This window comes from Dermacentor albipictus, unplaced genomic scaffold, assembly GCF_038994185.2.
Source record: "Dermacentor albipictus isolate Rhodes 1998 colony unplaced genomic scaffold, USDA_Dalb.pri_finalv2 scaffold_34, whole genome shotgun sequence".
In the NCBI taxonomy this organism is placed as follows: domain Eukaryota; kingdom Metazoa; phylum Arthropoda; class Arachnida; order Ixodida; family Ixodidae; genus Dermacentor; species Dermacentor albipictus.
The window spans coordinates 413,291-435,083 of NW_027225588.1; the positions used below are offsets into that span (position 1 = coordinate 413,291).

At 47.0% G+C, this 21,793-nt stretch overlaps 1 protein-coding gene across 3 annotated transcripts in view; it reads right to left on the minus strand.

Moving 5' to 3' along the window:
- Positions 1-21,793, minus strand: part of LOC135921225 (uncharacterized transporter YutK-like) — a 251,210-nt gene that overhangs the window by 14,703 nt on the left and 214,714 nt on the right. Inside the window, exon 9 of one of the 3 annotated variants that reach the window (XM_070529860.1) lies at positions 17,228-17,302. The exons of the other annotated variants lie outside the window; for them this stretch is intronic. Coding sequence (XP_070385961.1) covers positions 17,228-17,302 — 75 coding nt within the window. The remainder of the gene's footprint in view (positions 1-17,227; positions 17,303-21,793) is intronic. 3 annotated transcript variants of the gene reach the window in all.

Sequence of the window (21,793 nt, forward strand, 5' to 3'; positions counted from 1 at the left end):
CTGGCCGAGATCGAAGAAATTCACGCTCCAAACAAACTTATAGTCATGCATTCAATCGCCCAAAGACGACGAAGGCGACGTAGAAGGGTTTGGGTGCGGCAAGTATTTCTCGACAGGGCCGTGGACGGCGATTTTCACAACCTTTTCGCCAAGCTCCGAGTTGGTGACGCTGCGATGTTTCATAACATCATGCGCATGTCGCCCCAGCAGTTCCGCTACCTTGTGAAACTTGTGAAACCTTGAAAACTTAATGAGACCACTCATCGAAGTTCGGAGCACGCATCTGCGGCCATCGATTTCCTCGGCGGATAAACCAGATGAACTGAAAACAGTCTCGCAAGGCGCACTGCAAAAATTTTCACGAACACAGCCAATCGTGCGCACGGAATGGCGGAATGGCAATTCCCGCGCCCGGAGCTGTCTGCAGACGGGAGGACGGACGTGTCGTCACCGGTTGTTGAAAGCCGAAAGCTTATCGGTCATTGGCTGTGTCGCAACGGTCGTAACATAACAGTCGTAAATATTGCCGACCCTTTAACACGCTCACCCACGATTTTTGCGAGAATTGCGCACGTTGGTACCTTTACGTTCGCAGTCTGAACTAGACGCATACGCTTGTTGCGCTTCCGCTTACGTATGTTACGAAAAATCGGCGCCTTACGAACGTAGTCTGAACATAGCATAAGAGTGGACGAGCCTGTACCTATAGCTATGTACCTATGTAAACATAGGTATACCTAGTATACCTATGTTTACAAGTTTATACGGCCGATAACACCACCAACCTTACTTCTTATAGCTGTCCACTAATTTGCTAGCGCAATCGAAGCTTCGCCGTTCGGGCGAAACTCCGACTCTTTTTCCCACCAATACTCTAAATAAATTTCTCTTGCTAATATCAACTGCTGACTGGTTGCTGTTCGTCAGCGCGCTGGCGAACAACGTCGCGAACGACAGCAGTAAGAGCTGTTGCATGTGACGCAGACGACGGGGCGAAGGCGCACACGACGCTTCTAGTGGTCTCGCACGTCAGGTTTTAAGAAGTGACGAACCGAAAAAACGCATTCTCGTGCATATGCTCTTGAGATAGGTCGCCGCTTCTGTCTACGAGGCAGGTCGCATTCATAACATCAGGTAGTATGTAAAGTTGAAAACAAGTGCGAATTCCGATGCAAATAGCATGTATTTAATCTTGTAGATTGGTGAAGCACTACAAATATCACGCACAAAGACAGACGTGCGTCCTCCCTCATATATTCTTCTTGCGTTGCTTCGCTCATCACAGACGTATCGGTATGTATCGGTTCTCTGTCCCTTTTTTTGTTTTTCTTTCTGCGATGCTTCGGTGATTCTAATTTCTTACAAACGAGCAGAATCTTCAGTCCCGGTCTATTTCCTAGTTTGGCGCGACGAGACCTGTCGGCAGCTACTGCTGCACGTGTAACAAAACACGCCACTGCGTTGGCGTTTAGCGTCAATGCAGAATACAGAGTTGTGTGCCAGACCGTGGTAGCGAGGAACGCAAATATACCTTAAAAAAACACACATACACACACACACACACACACACACACACGCACGCACGCACGCACGCACGCACGCACACACACACACACGCACACGCACACGCACACACACACACCAACACACACACACACACACACACACACACACACACACAGGGGCGTACCACTGCCTACGAACCGCGCATATCCAGGCTTTACCGTGTATATTATCCATGTGTGAGATCGCCATGAAAACCTATGGAACGAATGGCCTCAGCATCAGTCATGTTTGAGTAACGGTTTGTGCTCCCCAAAACCCAAGAAGTTTGTTTGGGTTTGGTGCGATGTGTCATTTCGGCAACCAAAAACATAAACGACGGAACGCAACAAACGTTGCTGGCGGCTGCGCCTGCTGCGCCCTGCCCAGTTGTCACACGCCGTTACATTTGCAGTGCCGCCGCATGAAGGCGCCTCCGCTCCAAACTCATCCCGAGCCCAGGGCGAGGAGGAAAGGGCCCGTGGCTAAAACCCCTTAAACTTCGTAAAGTAGTGCCACGCTTTGAAGAATGCCGCCTCCTCCTCGCGCGCTCTGGCCGAGGCCGACACCGCGTCGCTATTGGCCTAATAGCATCACGTGGGCCCTCGCGCTGTACCTCACCACCATTTTTGCTCGAGAAGCGTGTACGGAGCGGCTAGGAGCGCATGTTGGCGCCGTTGCTGCGCTCGAGCAGTGTAGGCGGCGCCACGGTCGAGGAGGGAGCGTGAAAGAGTGGAGAAACGAGGAGGAGTGAAGGCAGAGGAGGAGAGTGTCGCTACTTTACGAAGTTTAAGAGGCTTTACCCGCGGCGAGCGTTTCCTTCTCTCCGGCTTGTGTGATCCGGTGCGGCGCTGCTTGAAAGTAGTGCCAGGCCCCGCACACTCTCTAGTTCAACAAATGGCCACAGAGGGCGAAAAAATCGACCGCACGCCGCTGCTAATAAAACTAACATAGTAAAATCACTTCAGGATGCTTACATTGGTTCCAACATTTCCCGCTAGAGGCGTCGTAATACGCGCAATTTTTTTGCAAACTATTTTCTACAATTACCGAAGCATTTTATTACATAAGAAAGGGGGCAAAATTATAATTGATAATTAGATATTGTACTCTTCATTAACAAGTCTATTGTTTCTTTGTCACTATAAACGCAAATAGCGTTCAGGATCATCGATCTTTCACGTGACCTCAGGCCTTTATTTAAAATTTTTACCGGTATTGCTTAGTGTGCTACAGAGAGATCACACAACACTACAGACTAGGGCGGGTTAAATATCCTCCGGCTGATGCATCCTTAAACAAGAGCCAGGCCTCCACTTGGCGTCACCTGCAAACCAACTCGTTTCCAAGCCCGGTGTCGTGCAGGCTCTACTACCCGGGTCAATACTCTAGCCAGTGCAAGCTATGTAAAGCCAGGGCTAATCTTAATCACATTCTGTGGGAATGCCCACAGGCTCCCTCTGAGGGAAGAATAAAGTCTTTAGAACAATGGGAGACCTTATTACTCAGCTCCGATCCGGAGATTCAACTGAAGACCGTCTAACTGGCCGAAATCGCCGCTAGGGTCCAAGGACTCCTGGCCGTCGTCTAGGTGGGAAGACTTAAAGCCTTCCCTACATCTGTTGGACAAATAAAGTTTTACAATCCAATCCAAATCCGGTATTTTCGAGTGCACGGCGGCACAGATTCATTCGCTGGTACAGTTAGACTGGCTGCTTCTTTGTTGCTAAAACTAGTTTATTGCATTTCGATGTCTGGCGTTATTTAACTTGAGGTGAAGTGACGTGTTTGCAAGCGGAGATATAAGCCCGAACGCTAGGTTTCGGTCCTGAGCCATTGGGAACACGTCTGCATGGAAACGGGAGCTGGATTCTGCCGCGGCTGCTAACGGCAATAACGTTGAGTCGTTTAACACCGCTGCTTGAATCATTATATAATATTCGTCTCATTAATTACAGGCGGAGACAACTAACTAGATCCTGCATTACATATGGGCTGTTGGGATGCTCCGTTGCTGTTTCCTAAATAAACCTTTAGTTGCGAGGCCGTCAATATACACACACAATCAGGAAAGAAAGAGGCGATATCGGAACACGCGTCACATTTTTCATCTTATTGTATCCTTGGCCATGGGTGACTGAGTAGCCTTATGAATATAAATATAAAACTTTTGTTCGAATCCGCCGACAACTTCTTTCCTCCACAAAACCGAAAAATCCTTTGGTAAAATGAAGTGAAAATACAGAATTTAATGTATTAAACAGTTGCAAGCATGATAATTCCCCCAAATTTTGTACTTGTTGGCTCCAAATGTTCTTGCTGTTCAGTTTGGTTTACCGTAGGACATTTATTTTGGCAGTAGTGAAGCAGTGCATCACGTATGTGCTGAAAAAAAATGCATCAGTTCTAATAGCTTCATGAATTTCATACATTTGCTTGTGGAACCAGCAGTCTATTCTCTTCTAGTGTATAAGAGGTCGCACATATGTTCTCACTTGTGATACTTGCGATCTTAATGATACTTAAGTTGTTGACATGCATTAATTGTAGATAGGCAGACATCAATATTAAGGACAATAGCAATATTTATTTAACATTCTGCTTAAGCACACTGGAACATACAGTCTACATTCGCATGTGTTCTGTAGTCGCAAACCATTACAATCTATATGTCACACCTTTTTGCATTTCATACTGCAAAATTGTGCCTTTTAAATTTCTGATGCACTCAAAATTTCTGTTCCAGACATGTAGTAATGAGGAAGGCACCAGTAAAAAGAAACACACTCCACGCACTAAACAGAAGCTGCTGCCTGCTACAACAAGGTCATTGTGTGGACATTGGCTACTACTACAAGGTAAACAACACATGGTTCAGAAATAAATATATTTGATCTATGCTGTATTGGCTTGCTGTTTGCAGCAGATATGAATGTTTGTTCATATTTATGGTTCAGCATAATTGGTTAGAACATTAAAGAAAACACTTCATGAGTTTGGCTAATCACTGCTGTATCTTCTGTGTCACTGTTCTGCCCCAATAGAGTCTATGCCAAGCACATCTTGGTCATCACAGGAGCTTCCATCTACACAAACAGGAAGGGGCTGGAGCCGAATTTGCAAAAACACCACGAACAAAGAAGCGCATTCAGAAGAATTTGGATATCAAGTCTGCAGAGGATTGTGTCAAGACTGAAAAGAGCTTCAGCCGCCATTCCAACAGCACGGACATTTGGCCGAGTCATCCAGGCAACTCAAAAAGGACTTTCTAGAAGTTCTTCGTCTTCAGATGCACCTGCAACTTCTGACCAAGCACGGATGACGCTGGCCAAAAGAGTTCTGTCACTTTGCCCTTAATCAGCTTCCTGGCCATGTCACTTCCAATTGTGCCAAGTGTAATTTTTCTTCTATATATGCAAGCTTTTTCATTGGCAATTCTGGTTAGAGATCGTTCATCCTCATCCACACATAAAGGTCAACCGATTCTTCGCTGATACTTAGTACCAGTCACTGTCTAGTAGCCTAACATATCTGTAGCAGTATTTTCTAGTGTATGTTGTCATGCATAATCCCTCACATGAAATAACTGATGCAGCTTCGACATGTGTCTTGCATTCACCTACGCACCATGTGTTATGCACCATTTGACTTTTCTTGATGTTTTTAGCCTTCAGTGCTTGCAGAGCAGGGTGGCTTCTTTCTTGAATGCAAGAAATGCTTTCCATATTCCTAGTCTCGTTCATGATTGCTCTTCGTCTTCGATAGCCTACGTCATTGCTCAAGTTACATTGAAGTGATTGATTGCAGAATCTGGTTATGCTGCCCCACTTAGTTGTGGCCGCCGTGTTACGTTTCTCGGATGTGAGGGCCTGGTCAGTTGCGTTGGTAAGCAATCTCTCGAGGTAAGCATTTGCTCCTGCAGTCCACACGGCGACTATACACTCCCAGTATACACGCAGCGTGACTGGTGCTCCTCGTTCGTTCTTTCTTGCTGTAGCCATGAGCAAATTGTGCCTGTGGCCTTTCTCGGCCGCGATAAAACATGAACAGAGGCCAGCATACGTGTTTACATGGTCCGATGTGTATGAAGTTGATAACGAGTAGTAAAACAGCGATAAACAACAGGACGAGGATAGGGACACAGACAACAGCGCTGTGTGTGTCGCTCTCCTCGTCATGTTGTTTAGCGCTGTTTTACTGCTCGTAATCCTGAACTAACCAGCCCAAATGCGTACTCTTCTGAAGTTGATAGCCACATGGGCGCCCGCAATAGTGGCTGATGAAGGGGATGCCCACGAAAGCGACTTGTCCATATTGAGACAACGTGGGACACCAAGTGTGAGCCACACGTTAGTGGCCCCCGAAAGAAAAGAAATGTGCAGGTGGGAAAGGAGTTAACGCAATATATACCTGGTGTCCATGTCGCTCTAGTGGTTGCGGCAGCAGATGCCCGTGTCACCTGATTGCTTCGCAATGGAAGTTGCTCATCTTCAACGGCAAGTGTTGGTTCAAACAGGTGCAATGCTCTGTCCAATCTGTTTGTACTGCTGGTTGTCGCTCTTTACAAGACCACCATGTGCGAGGAAGGCAATCACTATGCCTGTAAGTAAGCAACGGAATGTATCCTAAGTGACCCGTGTATGTGAATGATCACTGTATCGATATGGTACGTAGCCAATGTATGATGTATTGCCTGAAGCTCATGCGGTGATTGATTGCTATTTAATTTTGCTGTTAGTTCACTTCGCTACGGTCACTGTGTTATGTTTTTCGAATGTGGCGGCCTGGTGACTTGCATTAGGAAGCAGTCTCTCGAAGTAAGCCTTTGCTCCTGCAGTCTGCACAGCGACATAGACTACCAATTTACATACACCATGATTTGTGCTCCCCGTTCACCTTTTCCTGCTGCAGCGATGGGCAAATTGTGCCTGTGGCCTTTCTCGGCCGCGATTAATCATGAACGGAGCTTACATGGTCAGACGTGTATGAAGTTGGGTAAAAAGGCCCGCAAAAGTGCCTGATGAAGGTGATGCCCACGAAAGGGGCTTGTCCATATTGAGACAATGTAGGACACCAAGTGTGAGCCACACATAAGCGGCCGCCGAAAGAAAAGAAACGCGCAAGTTGGAAAGGAGTCAACGCTAAACTTCCGGGTTGTCCATGTCGGAGCGTAGGCTGTGGCAGCAGATGCCTGCATCACCCGATCGCTTCGCAATGCAAGTTGCCCATGTTTAACGGCGACTGCCGCTGCAAACAGGTGGGACACTCTGTCCAATCTGTTTCCGCTGCTGGTTGCCTCTCGTTACCAGACCACCACGTGCGACGAAGGCAAGCACTATTCCTGTAGGTAGGCAGCTGAATGTACCGTAAGAGACCCGTGTACGTGAACGCTCACTGTTGCTAATGTATAAGTATTGTTTGAACCCTATGCGGTGATTGATTGCTGTTTAATTTCGCGGTTATCTCACTTGTTTACGGCCGCAGTGTTATGCTTCTCGAATGTGGCGGCCTGGTCAGTTGCTTAGGGAAGCAGTCTCTCGAAGTAAGAATTTGCTCCTGCAGTCTGCACAGCGACATAGACTCCCAATTTACACACACCGTGATTCGTGCTCCTATTTCACCCCATCTTGCTACAGCAATGGGAAAATTGTGCCTCTAGCCTTTCTCGGCCGCGGTTATGCATTAATGGTGACAAGCATACTCGCTTACATGGTTCGAAGTGTATGGAGTTGATAGCCGTATCAGTGGAAATGCCCGCAAAAATGGCTGCCGAAGGTGGTGCCCACGAAAGCTACTTGTCCATATTGAGATAATGTGGGACAACAAGTGTGAACCACACATTAGCGGCCCCCGAAAGAAAAGAAGCGTGCAGGCTCGAAAGGAGTTAACGCTAAAATGCCGGGTAGTCCATGTCCCTGTGTTTTGCTGCGGCGGCAGATGCCTGCATCACCCGATTGCTTCGCAATGCAAGTTGCTCACCTTTAACGGCGCCTGCCACTGCAACCAGGTGAGACACTCTGTCCAACCTCCTTGCGCCGCTGGTTTTCGCTCGTTACCGGACCGCTATGTGCGACAATGACGGTGAGCCGTCTACGAGCTCTCCTCAATGATTCCAGCGCATCTCGACATGCAAATTTTATTTCTGCTACTGTCCGAGAATGTACACTGCTTGTCTTCTGCCAGTAAAGTCGCACGTTCTGTTCACTCACTTGTGGCATGTTTGTATGGGCGTCAGTTTTGCTTTTCTGGCAATTGGAACGCACCAGCTGCGCCGCAGCCAAGGCAATGAGGCATGCCGCATAGCCGGCAGGGCAAGCACGGCGCGTAGCAGCGTACGCTACCGGTGAAAAGCAGCCATTTGGATTTTGCTCTAAAGAAAACCCACTTCCGCTGGCTGGATGGATGTTATGAGCGTCCCCTTTGGAACGGGGTGGTGGGTTGCGCCACCAAGCTCTTGCTATTCTACTGCCTAATGTCCTACATAGGTTAAAGAATGAAAAAAGAAAAAAAAAACACTATGAACGACCACGCCCAAATTTTCTGATCCCCTATTATGAATTGTGCTTTTGTATGTCTCCGCCTTTTGTCGTGTCCCTACTTTTCTTCCAGCAATCCTCCAATCGTCTCTTACTAATGCCTATTACGGACATGTTGCTTTATCACTGCTCCCGCTGAACCCAAGGGCTTCAAGGAGGGCAGTGGTGCCTAAATCGACCGTTGGGTAGACGTCTTCACTTTCTAATAAAACATGTTCCGTCGTTTCCCTAGTATTACCGCAGCAAGCGCATGCTTCTTCTTCTTTCTTATATCTCGCTTTATAGGTGCGTGTTCTAAGGCATCCCGATCTCGCTTCGAAAAGTAATGAGCTTCCCTTTGAATTATCATAAATGGTTTCTTTCCTGATTTCGTTTTTTCCTCTTAAGTAGTTACTCATGGCAGGTTTCTTTTTCATTGCCGCCACCCATGAGATTAATTCAGCCTCTCTGGCTTTCCGCTTGACCATCTCTGTTGCTGTGTTGCCCACAATGCAGGCCGCATACTTGCTGGTAAGCTTCCTAGTTCTTTTCCTCCACTGTGAATCAATGTTTTCCCTGTACAGATATCTGAACACTCTCCCAGCTCATTTACTTTCTTCCATATTCCTCAGGCGTTCTTCATACTCAATTTTACTGGGAGCTTCCCTCACTTCAAACCCGCCGTGGTTGTTCAGTGGCTATGGTGTTGGGCTGCTGAGCACGAGGTCGCGGGATTGAATCGCGGCCTCGGCGGCCGCATTCCAATGGGGGCGAAATGCGAAAACACCCGTGTGCTTAGATTTAGGTGCACGTTAAAGCAGCCCAGGCGGTCGAAATTTCCAGAGTCCTCCACTACGGCGTGCCTCATAATCAGAAAGCGGTTTTGGCACGTAAAACCCCATAATTTCCTTTCCCTCACTTCAAAACCATTCCAGCCCATATCACCCTGCACAGCTTCATTTGTAGTCTTCCCGTGAGCGCCCAATGCGAGGCGACCAACTTACCGTTGGTTCCCATCAAGTCCTGATTGTACCCCTGATTTAAAGCAAACAACCACATTTCCAAAAGTAAGTCCTGGAACCACTACACCTTTCCACATACCTCGGAGGACCTCGTACCTATTGTATCCCCATAGAGCTCTGTGCTTCATTGTGGCTGAATTTCTCTTCCCCTTTACAGTTATCGTTTTTTCCTGTGTTTCTATATATTTATTGCCTCCGTTTAACCATATACGAAGGTATTTATATTCTGTTACCCGAGGTATTTCCTGGTCCTGTATCTCCACTGTCTGTTCACTGTTTTCATTGAATAGCATAACACCTGATTTTCTAACACTAAATTTCAAACCTACATTGTTGCCTTCCTGTCCACAGATATTAGCCAGACGTTGCAAATAACTTTGCTTGTTAGCTAGCAACACAATGTCGTCCGCATAAAATAAACCTGGGAGTTGCTGCTTTACTACTGTACCCGCCTGTTTGTATGAAAGATTAATTCCGATATTACTTCCTTCTAACGCCATCTCCATGCTCACCATGTACATCATAAACAGCAGCGGGGATAGAGGGCACCCCTGCCTCAGTCTCGTGTTGATATGAACTTTCTCCTCACTCCTAATCCCTTCCCATTCAACGCAAACGGTATTTTCTAAGTAAATCTCTCTCAAAAGCTGTAGACAATTGCTACCTAAGGCTTCCTCTTCCAGAAGATCCCACAATATGTTGCGGTCTACGTGGTCGTTGGCTCCTGTAATGTCTAAAAAGGCCACATACAACGGTCTGCTTTCTGTTTTTGATATTTCAATACACTGAGTAAGAACAAACAATTTATCATCGAAACGCCTACCTATTCTGAAGCCATTCTGAAGCTCTGCCAAAATGCCATTATTCTCTGCCCATGCTTGAAGCATTTATTTGATTGCCTGCATTGCTAGCCTGTATATTACCGACGGTAATGGTCAACGGTCTGGCTATTCGAGTGAATTCTGTCTTTCTCCCTCTTACCTTTATAAATTAAATTCATTCTACTTTGTCGCAAACTGTCTGGTATTCGTCTATCTTTTAAAGTTTTTTTTCCACTGCTTTCACCAGAGCTTCCTTTCTTTTTGGTTCTAGTTTTTTGATCAGCCTAACGGGAACCTTGTCTAGCCCTGTGGCTGTGCGCTTAGGAATTTTGTCTTCCGCTTTCTTTCAGTTTGAATTTGTCAGCACCAGCTCCTTTTCCATTTGGGTCTTTTTCATGCTCTTTTTTTCTTCAAATACAACCTCGTCATTGCCTTGGAAAGATTCGGCTGTTACTTTTCGAATGTAATTTATTGCCGCTTCTCCTTCCAGTCTGTTTTCATCTTCGTCTAGGATATATTGTTGTATTGCTGTGGGATCCGCTCTCTGGTGGAGCAGCGCCATCTGGCGTCCATCTAAGTAAGTTCCATGCGCTGCCGCTGCTTATTTTTGAACCACTGCGGAAGGTACAGTTTGCCTTCTCTAAAGTTTGTTCTTTATTCTATGGTAGTGCTGTCTCGTGCTACGGAACGATTTCGAGATGTTTTAGATCGTACTTTGCGAAATTTACGCAGTGTCCGTTCATGTAGGGTCGTCAGGGAAGCTTTTCGGTGTATCGGTAACTACAGTACGCGGAAATATCTCTAAGGGACGCAAACATATGACGCGCATAACCATGGTATGTATATGTGTTGTCAAGTATTTTGCGTACATCGGTTTTAATGCTACGAAGAGAACCGGTGTCTATGTATTACCAGCATGATATGGTAAATCTGCTCACTATCTGATCGCTCGGAGTAGGGACTTAAACATAAAGCATAAGAGCGCATGCTCGTGTACGGCAAATCTAAGGCAACTACGAAACATCTAAGCATCAAGCGCTATCAAATATTTGTGATACACCGGCATCGTTCTGACGCTGAGTCTAGTAGGCTTCAAATCACTATACGTCTACTCTACCCTTTCTGCATGAGGCCGATGGCACTGCTCAACACAGCGATCACTGCGGTTCCTGAACTAACATGATACATATATAAGCTATGTGTTTTCGCATTGCCTCTTTGCCCTGTAAAACCATAATGTATGAGAGAGATCGCATGAAAAAGATGCGATGGCTATTTTTGAGGACAACATTTTCATAATACGTCCGAGTGCTTCGTAAAGAACGGAACGAACACACACACACAAAAAATTCGGTTATCATCCTCTTTCTCGAAAAAGCGAAAACGGGCTAACACCGCAATATGACCTCACATAGTCACGTCGCACAACGTTTATATATATATAAATGTTGATGCCGTATACTTGGACCATGCGCTATATAAAACAATATCTGTAATCCAGCACCTGCCACTTCTTAGGCTGCTCGCGCAGTTCGTAAATGGTCGCTTGGATGGACAAGGTTGATTCACACTGTACGGTATGCTGTTATTACTCAACAAAACAATTTTATTAATTGGTGGTCATCCACCGAACCAAGTAGTCACGCAATGTAATCTGCAGCTAACAGTTTGAACGCTTGTCAAAGTGTAACACAGTTCCTGGCGTAGCAGAGCGGTACCCACGCTGTTACGATCATCGCGTATCTTTTATTGGTCCTAAAGCGCCGCTTAGAACTTGAGTATAATGCGGCAATAAGGTCATATTAGTCAATAGGACATTCAGGAATACCCAACTGATCTCTGACGCTGATTGTAGGCTCAAATACGCGCACACATCGCGCTGCGTGCTCTGTCCGCCTCAACGTCAGCAGGAAGTACGGTCATACAGACTTTAACCACTTCAGTACGTCTCACAAAACCGTTTTCCACGTAGGAGACGCCACGTCATAATGAATAGATTGCACGAGCGCGAAAACAAACGCCAGACACTACCGCCGAGCGGCGCTCGCTCAAGCCAGCAGGCCGACTCCCCATAGATGGCGCCACTGCGTAACAATATGATGGCGCTCATGAAAAAATGGTGGATAGCCGAAAGGAGTGCGCGAATACCCCGGCAACGGAAAAAGAGTTTTTGTGGTAGCATACGCAAGACTTCTACTCGTGAGACCCGGGAGACCCGTGGCATATTGCTTTTAGTTGTTTCCGAAAGTAAATCGGAAGTGAATACGTAAAATATTCACCAATGATATGAAAGGCGGATGCATGCTGAAATGTGCGGAAGGGCTCAAAGCCTATTCTTGATGTCAGCTTAAGTTCGTAAAAACATGCGCTAGTTTGACCTAGAATGTCGTGTCGTCACAGACGACAAGACCTGCCCATCCGTTAAGCGTGTGTTGAAAAATTGCGAAATGACACAAAAACACAGGGTGCAGCTTGACACGGCAACCTACCAGGCGAGGCTACACATATCATCTCTGTGTTTAGACCCTTAACAACGGTTTTCATGGCAAGGAACATAGGGAAACAGTTGGTAAAGTACACGTTTTATTCCTGAATTATGCGAACCTAATTGAAAAGGGATTAGGCTCATGATCTGTATAGAGAGGTGAATACGCCATGTATTTATAGTTTCTGTTGTAAGAATTGACAGAATGTTTAAAAAATTCTGCAAAGTACTGGCCTAACAAGTGATACGTCAAAAAAGTTGCAGTTTCACCTGAAAGGCGAAGCATCGATTACGATAACAAATTAGTAGACATACGAAGCAAGCTAGTAGTTTTATCGGCCGTATAAACTTGGAGACGTTCGCACACTAACTGAATTAACAAGCATGGTGTCACTGCGTACAAGCAAACATGAACGCATCACACTGCACGACCGCGAACACTCGCTGTGGAGACGCTGGCGTGAGCAAGCCCAACAGCAGCGAGCGAAGTGACTTTCGTGCCGTGCATATCGCTTCAACGCGTACAGCGGCGCGAAAACAGCGCGCACAAAAGGATGAACCGTCTCTAGATCGCTTTGTAGATAGGGCGCGCGGGACCACGCGCCGGTGCGCAAATTATGGATTACTGGCGGATCAGAAACCGCTTCATTTAGGGGTTTTAGAAGCCGTCCCCCCCTCCCTCCCGCGCTGCCTCCCCACCTTCCTCCCTTTCACGCGCGTCATTGAGCCACGAGCTCCTTGCGCCCGGTCGCGAAATACGCAGTTGCTGCCGGAGCCCGCCGCCACCCGCCCACGAATTCCATCTCTCCCTCCCACGTCCTTTTGAGCGACAGAGGACAGCGCGCATTCTCTCTGCCTTCTTCCCTCTCGCGCGCCAGATTGAGCGGCGATCGTCAACTCCCCTCGCGCGCTTTCACTTGTACATACAGCATACGGCAGGCAACGATAGTGTTATCGGCCTTGGAATTTATACGGAACATCACGGCGACGGCGACGGCAGAAATGCGCCTGGAGTGTTCATATAATAATAATAATAATAATAATAAAGTTTATTTCTGCCTCAAAGATACATGGACAGAGGAGCTGCAGAAAAAGCTGTAAAAAAATACAGCTTGACAAAGCCGCAGCCCCCATTTTACAATTGCTATCGCAATAAAATAGTGATACTATAAACTAGTTATTGTAGGTGGGAAATATTAAGGCTCTGTTTGCCTGGCTCGCGGTCTGGCTCAAACGCATGTCACGAAGAGCAGCCACTTACTACCGCTCTCGAACGCAGCGGCATCTGTTGATGACGGCTCCCACGCAGGCTCACCGCGGCGTCGGCTTTCACCGCCACACCAGCTAGGCCCCAAACACTCCCGTTCCAACGATCCGCCATGAAGTGCGTAAGTGGAGATACTGGTAGCGTAATTTGGTCGCATACTTTCATTCGTGTTTAAGAGCGCAGCTCTAAAGGCCAGAATACATGGAGCGAATATGCGACGAATAGTCGGCGTTCAACGCCCGGCGGCGTACGCGCGACGCGCGGCGGTGGAGAAAACGTCGTTCGCCGCCCATCTAGCTGGCGCAGAAAAGTTCGTCGGGCGTCGACGATACCAGAAGCGGCAAACGAGCGGCGCCCCAAAGCGAGCCAATCAGGTCTCACTATCCGCCCCGACTTCCGACTAGGCTTCCGCGCTTGTCCGCGTATCCCGATCCCGCTCTATCGTTCACGCTGGGGCGCTATTCTGGGGCTCTATTCTGGACACGCATGGCGGCTGCACAGCCGCCATTATCTGCCATGTTTAATCTCTTATTGGCTGTGGCGAGCTCACGTGCCTTGAAATTTTTGCCGGGAAACGGAAGTTTTGCGAAATGTCATTTTGCGTTTTCATCAAGATGACGAAACGTGACGTGGAGCTGCAAATTTTATGGACTAATACATTTTTTTGGTCCTTGGCAGATATATTGTGATGTTAGCGCTTCAAAAAGAATGTGAGCGGTAGCGTGCAGAAGCCAGTGCAATGCATCTGCAATTGCGCGAATATGTGGTGGCGATTCAAGATATGCGCCCTGCCAGCTTGCTGATTGGCTGAAGGAATATCTTGTGAGGAGCGTCACAGGAAGGGCTGTTTCGTAATCGTCAGTTTGACGATGCGTGACGTTGCACTGGGCCGCCATTGCTGAGATTTTCCGCCATAATTTTTGCTGCGACGAGCCGCGCGAATTATGCTAATGAGCAGCCATATGCAATGGCAGCCGAGATGAATGCGTATCGCCACATTTTCCCCGTCGTTTGGCGCCACGAAAATCTTTTGTTCATAACGCGTGCTCATAGTATTTGCATCGCTCTCGGGTGGTGTTGGCATTTGTGTTTGGGGCCATCGTTTTTGAAAAGAACGCGTTTATACGAAATAATATTGGTTGAATATAGCAAACTTTCAGCAATGTTGTCCACTTTTCACTGCTGCATTTCTATTGTAATCGAGATTAATGCCTTTTCGCACAATCAGACGTTATGACAACGGCCTCTTTCTAATTTATAAAAAGAAATGTACGCAAGATGGCGCCTTGAAGTTTCCTCCCGCGGTGCGAGTAACTAGCGAAATGAACAAGAGATGGCAGCGCCGGCGCTTGCGTCGCGCTAGTGGTTATCTCTGGCGCCCGCAACGCTATCGGTGATATTCGGCCGTTTCTGAGCCAGCCGAGTCGGGCTGAGTCACTTGCGTTTCACGAAATAGCGATAACGTGGCCTAGAACGTGTGCGCATCACCACTGGTAGGTCGCGTATGTTGTCTCAAGCAAGAAAACAAGGGCATTGGCGCCAACATGCGATGACTCATTGCATTTTCCGGGGACACGCATCCTAGCTATTGAAGCAGACGACGGCTTGTACGCAGCAGACGACGGAAGCGCGAAGCGTTTTCGACGGAACAATCATACGCTTTGAGATAGCTGCTTTATTTTTACTGCGGAGGAAAACTGTTTTGCTTTATCGATAACGCTACATTCAGTGCCTTCATTTCAGTTTCTTAGGCGAAACGTCAAGTTGGCGTCACGTTACGTAAGCAAAACTGGGCCACCGGCGCCATTTTGTTTGCGTCGCGCCTACGTCACGCACCGAAGAAAATGGCGGAATGTCCAGAATAGCGCCCCTGGACATTCCACCATTTTCTTCGATGCGTGACGTAGGCGCGACGCAAACAAAATGGCGCTGGTGGCCTGGTTTTGCTTACGTAACGTGACGCCAACTTGACGTTTTGCCTAAGAAACTGAAATGAAGGCACTGAATGTAGCGTTATCGGTAAAGCAAAACAGTTTTCCTCCGCAGTAAAAATAAAGCAGCTATCTCAAAGCGTATGATTATTCCGCAGAAAACGCTTCTCGCTTCCGTCGTCTGCTGCGTACAAGCCGTCGTCTGCTTCAATAGCTAGGATTTGTGTCCCTTGAAAATGGAATGAGTCATCGCATGTTGGTGCCAACGCGCGTGTTTTCTTTCTTGAGACAACATACGCGACCTAGCAGTGGTGATGCGCGCACGTTCTAGGCCACGTTATCGTTATTTCGTGGAACGCAGGTGACTCAGCCCGACTCGGCTGTCTTAGACACGGCCGAATATCACCGATAGCGTTGCGCGCGCCAGAGATATCCAATAGAGCGACGCAAGCGCCGGCGCTGCCATCTCTTGTTCATTTCGCTGGTTACTCGCACCGCGGGAGGAAACTTCAAGGCGCCGCCTTGCGAACATTTCTTTTTAAAAATTAGAAAGAGGCCGTTGTCATAACTTTTGATTGTGCGAAAAGGCATTAATCTCGATTACAATACAAATGCAGCAGTGAAAAGTGGACAACATTGCTGAAAGTTTGCTATATTCAACCAATATTATTTCGTATAAACGCGTTCTTTTAAAAAACGATGGCCCCAAACACAAATGCCAACACCACCCGAGAGCGATGCAAATACTATGAGCACGCGTTATGAACAAAAGATTTTCGTGGCGCCAAACGACGGGGAAAATGTGGCGATACGCATTCCTCTCGGCTGCCATTGCATATGGCTGCCGATTAGCGTAATTCGCGCGGCTCGTCACAGCAAAAATTATGGCGGAAAATCTCAGCAATCGCGGCCCAGCGCAACGTCTCGCATCGCCAAATGACGTTTACGAAACAGCCCTTCCTGTGACGCTCCCCACGAGATATTCCTTCAGCCAATCAGCAAGCTGGCATGGCGCATATCTTGGATCGCCACCACACATTCGCGCAATTGCAGATGCATTGCACTGGCTTTTGCACGCTACCGCTCACATTCTTTTTGAAGCGCTAACATCACAATATATCTGCCAAGGACGAAAAAAATGTATTAGTCCATAAAATTTGCAGCTCCACGTCACGTTTCGTCATCTTGATGAAAACACAAAATTGCATTTTGCAATACTTCCGCTTCCCGGCACAAATTTCAAAACACGTGACTTCTCGACAGCCAATCAGAGAGTAAACATGGCGGATAATGGCGGCCGTGCAGCCGCCATGCGTGTCCAGAATAGCGCCCCTGGTCTCCCGCTTTTCGTATTCATGGTATCCAAAGAGGCGCGGCTGGAATTTAACGACAAATTAATTTCGGCTGTTCAGAAGCGTGCCGTGCTGTGGGACATTTCTAAACAAAATTTTACGCGTTTTTAAAGTGTTCCGCAATTCAAAAGCAATAATAGTTGTCGCTAATGTTTTTTTTTGTATCATGTGTTTCACGACAACGCATTTGCCTCGTCTAGCCACACTGATAACAACGCAGCGACTCACCGGCCGCCGCCGGTGAGTCGGTGCGTTGTTAAAAAAACGCTGCTTGAAAGCGCTGCTCTCTTACTTTCCTCTCGAGAATGCTCTGTCGTGCTGATAACGCGCATGTCATTCGTGACTTGGAAGTACCGGGCTCGCAGCGCTGAAAAAAGGAAATGCGGGCAAGACAGGTTACGATTATTATTGTGTGGCAAATATACATCCCAGAGGGAGCAACTGTGTTTAGAGTGTATGTAGTCTCAGCCGGACCACTCGTTTCGTAATATCGTCGGCTCGCTACAGCTCTCCTTCGCGCTTGTTTGGTTAGCTTGGTTTGTTCACGTTCGCGCTTGTTTCGATTGTCATGGGTTGCGATTGTTTTTTAATCTGATTGTATACGCGATGCGAACTGTGAAGTACGTTTTAGAAGCCACGCGGCAACGGCGAATGCAACCTTCGACGAGTCATCTATAAAGCTGACGCGATTGACCCGCAGATCAGATTTTCGACAATTGCCGACTCTGTCATATGTCTCTCTCAAATAATTTGCCTCAATATATCGCTAAATGAAAACACGTATAGAGGTGTGCTCAAATTTCGCAATAGAAAGTATCGTAATTGTAGGTGAATTTCGTTTTCTGCTAGGTGCACTATAAGCGGCAATATTTTCTTTTCTATAGACCCCATAGAGTTAGTATATTTCATATTGACTATGATATATTCTTTTCAGATTGACTCCGTAGGCGCCGCCATGTTTGATCACGTGGTAAAACGTCTATCGCAGAGGGCGACCGGGTGGGCGGTGAGAAGCTCTGGCCACAGCTTCAGAGGAGATGTAAGTGCTTTCGGAGCTCATTGCACCTTGTCCAAACAGCGCGAGGAGCATATACGGTATAGTTGTACTAAAAGCGGCGATAGAAATGTATTCTATGCTGTACAAGCTTTTCCGTTCATGCATTAAGTCAAGATCTATGTGTCTTGCTCTTCGTTCATTAATTGACAAGCAATTCAAAGCAGTGACTTGTCATGTTTCTGAATCGGTGAAGTTCCTCGGTGCGGTTACTATCGAATTGTTTATTTCCTGCCTAATCGCTCGCAGGTGTTCTCAACAGCGATATATTTGTTCTTGCTGAGCACAAGGGTTTGGAACGTACAAGCTCTGTACCTCTCAATAGCTTGAACCGAAGACATATAGCTAGTTACTCGCTTACTCGGTGAACCCTCACTAAACGTTCAGCTTCGAACATTTATGTGCTTTAGCTCTACTCGTTTTCACCCATGCTTCGGCGCATTGATTCGAGAGTACGACCATTCATTTATTCTTGGTGTCTTGGCGATAGAGCGGCTGTAAGTTTGCCGTGTGAGATGGGGTGGACGGGTGTAGATAACTTGCGAGAAATTTACTGCGCAAGGAAGCAGCGCTACTCCACTTGTCACTGTGCAACGGGCAGTACTCACTCTTGGTCATGTTCTGAGATTGAAGTCCGTTCATTGGATGTTATCGATACAAAGCTGACAATTCTGTCATTTTTTTTTCTTCTACAGGAAAGCCGTGCATCGCGAAGGGTCGGCCACACAAGCAGTCCTTATCTAGCAGCGGTCCGTGCACTCTGACCCACAGATTCGTTCCATTCCTTAGTATGTCAGTCGCTATTTTTGCAGTCGTCAACTGCACATGTACCTTCACTCTGCCGTTTTAGTTCAACTTTAGCGTAATGGCGGCGTTGAGGGAAATAGCGTTACCGTTACGCATACAGACTTTGGAGAAAGCGTGTTTTAGTATAGCGTTATAGCGCAGTTTGCATGCCGGACGTTATTCGATTACGCTTCGAAGTTCGCATACGAAGTGCACCTAAGCGATTCTACCTGTTCTCAAGCCTAGTGTGTGCGTCCGAAAAGTGCGAAAGGCAGCGCAATGAAAGACGGGAACGCGTCGTATTTGCCCTTTCCATGTCTTCCGGTCAGCGGCGAAATTAGCAGAAGCAGTACAAATTGTCAACCATAGCCTCTGCGATTGTAAACTCAGAGGACGTATGCCGTCGCGCCTATCTCCCAACTTCACCTACAGGTGGCGCTGCCACCTCGGAGTGTTGCTAGCTAACAAGCAAAGTGATTTGCAACGTCTGGCTAATATCTGTGGACAGGAAGGCAACGATTTAGGTTTGAAATTTAGTGTTAGAAAATCAGGTGTTATGGTATTCAATGAAAACAGTGAACAGACAGTGGATATACAGGGCCAAGAAATACCTCGGGTAACAGAATATAAATTCCTTGGTATATGGATAAACGAAGGCAATGGATATGTGGAAAAACAGGAAAAAAGCATAACAGTAAAGGGAAGAGAAATGCAGCCATAATGAAACCACAGAGCGCTATGGGGATACAATAGGTACGAGGTCCTCCGAGGTATGTGGAAAGGTGTAATGGTTTCAGGACTTACTTTTGGAAATGCGGTTGTTTGCTATAAATCAGGGGTACAATCAGGACTCGACGGGAACCAAAGGTCAGTGGGTCGCCTCGCATTGGGCGCTCACGGGAAGACTACAAATGAAGCGGTGCAGGGTGATATGGGCTGGACAAGTTTTGAAGTGAGGGAAGCTCGCAGTAAAATTGAGTATGAAGAACGGCTGAGGAATATGGAAGAAAGTAAATGGGCTGGGAGAGTGTTCAGGTATCTGTACAGGAAAAACATTGATTGACAGTGGAAGAAAAGAACTAGGAAGCTTAGCAGCAAGTATGCGGCCTGTAGCGTGGACAACACAGCTGCAAAGAAGGTCAAGCGGAAAGTCAGAGAGGCTGAATTATTCTCATGGGTGGCGGCAATGGAAAAGAAACCTGCCATGAGTAACTATTAAGGGGTACAAACGAAATCGGGAAAGAAACAATTTATAACTCAAAAGGAAGCTCATTACTTTTCGAAGAGAGATCGGGATGCCTTAGAACACGCACCTATAAAGCTAGTTATAAGAAGGAAGAAGAAACATGTGCTTGCTGCGATAAAGCTAGGGAAAATATGGAGCATGTTTTATTAGAATGTGAAGACGTCTACCCAGCGGTCGATTTAGGCACCAGTGGGCTCCTTGAAGCCCATGGGTTCAGCGAGAGCAGTGGACTAGTAAACATGTCCGCAATAGGGATTAGTAAGAGGCGATTGGAGAACTGGTGGAATAAAAGTATGGAAATGACAAAAAACGGTGACATACAAAAGCACAGTTGGCAATAGGAGATCAGAAAATTTTGTTGTGGGAGTTCATAGTGTTTTTTTTCTTCTTTAACCTAGGTAGGACATAAGACAGTGTAATAGGAAGAGCTTGCTGGCGCAACCCACCGCCCCGTTCCGAAGGGGACGCTCATAACATCCATACTTTAGGGCGCCTGGATAGTGTCTCCCTCGCCATGGCTCCGTACAGGGTGGTGGCCGCCGCGTTGTCTGCTACTACGTCCGCCATTACGTATCTCCCTCCATGCGTAGCGCACTCCCTGCGCACGCGTATATAGCATGAGTTCTTTGCAACCAAAGGCATTTCGTGCGAAAGAGACGGGTCAGAATATGCATGTCTGCGCTCAGTCTGTTTGTAGGCTCCAACCCGCCGTGGTTGCTCAGTGGCTATGGTGTTAGGCTGCTGAGCACGAGGTCGCGGGATCGAATCCCGGCCACTGCGGCCGCATTTCGATGGGGGCGAAATGCGAAAACACCCGTGTACTTAGATTTAGGTGCACGTTAAAGAACCCCAGGTGGTCAAAATTTCTGGAGTCCCCCACTACGGCGTGCCTCATAATCAGAAAGTGGTTTTGGCACGTAAAACCCCACATATTATTATTAGGCTCCAACCACAATAATTTAGCAGAAGCTTGATGTGGGCGAAGTGGTTTTGTATACTTGAAGAAAAAAACACTACGAAGACGCGGCCTAAAAGAGGAGGATTTACGACGGACAAGGCGCTACTTCCAACTAAATGTTTTTTTTTTAAGAAACAGGATTTTAAATCGGTATGACCGACAATGGCCCATCGTGACATCACGACCTCCCTATCTAATTAGAAAAGCTATCTTTTTTTCGGTAAGCGTCACTGCAGGGCAGCTAATGCACTTGCCCTCGGCCTTTGCAATGTAGAAAGCTTCTAATAGCTTCGGTTCTAGTCTATCTCGTGCCAGAAGCCTGGTGTCACGAAGATAAGGACGGCAGTTGTGACGTTTACAGTGTTATGCCAGATGGCCCCCCGCATTGTTATTTACGGCCCAATTGTGCTCACGTGCTCTTTCTTTAAAACACCGTCCGGTTTGACCGCTATAAACCTGTTGGAAACTTAGGGGTATCGCATATACGACATTACTTTTGCAAGCCATTTACTGCGCTGCATGTTTGTTAGAGCATGGTTCGGGTTTTGCCTTTGTCAACATAGGGCATATCTTGGCCAACTTGCACGGTGCACTGAGGAGAATATTAACGCTGTGCCTTTGAGCCACCTTCTTGAGGTTGTGGGACACCCTGTGCCAATAAGAAATCACATGTAATCTCTTCCTATCAAATGGCTTTTTTGTGTTAGTGCCCTCTCTTGCCTGTTTGATCTTTTGAAGAAGCTTATCGCAGACGCTAGAGATCAAGAATGATTTCATAGGAAGAGATTACATGTGATTCCTTATTCACACAGGG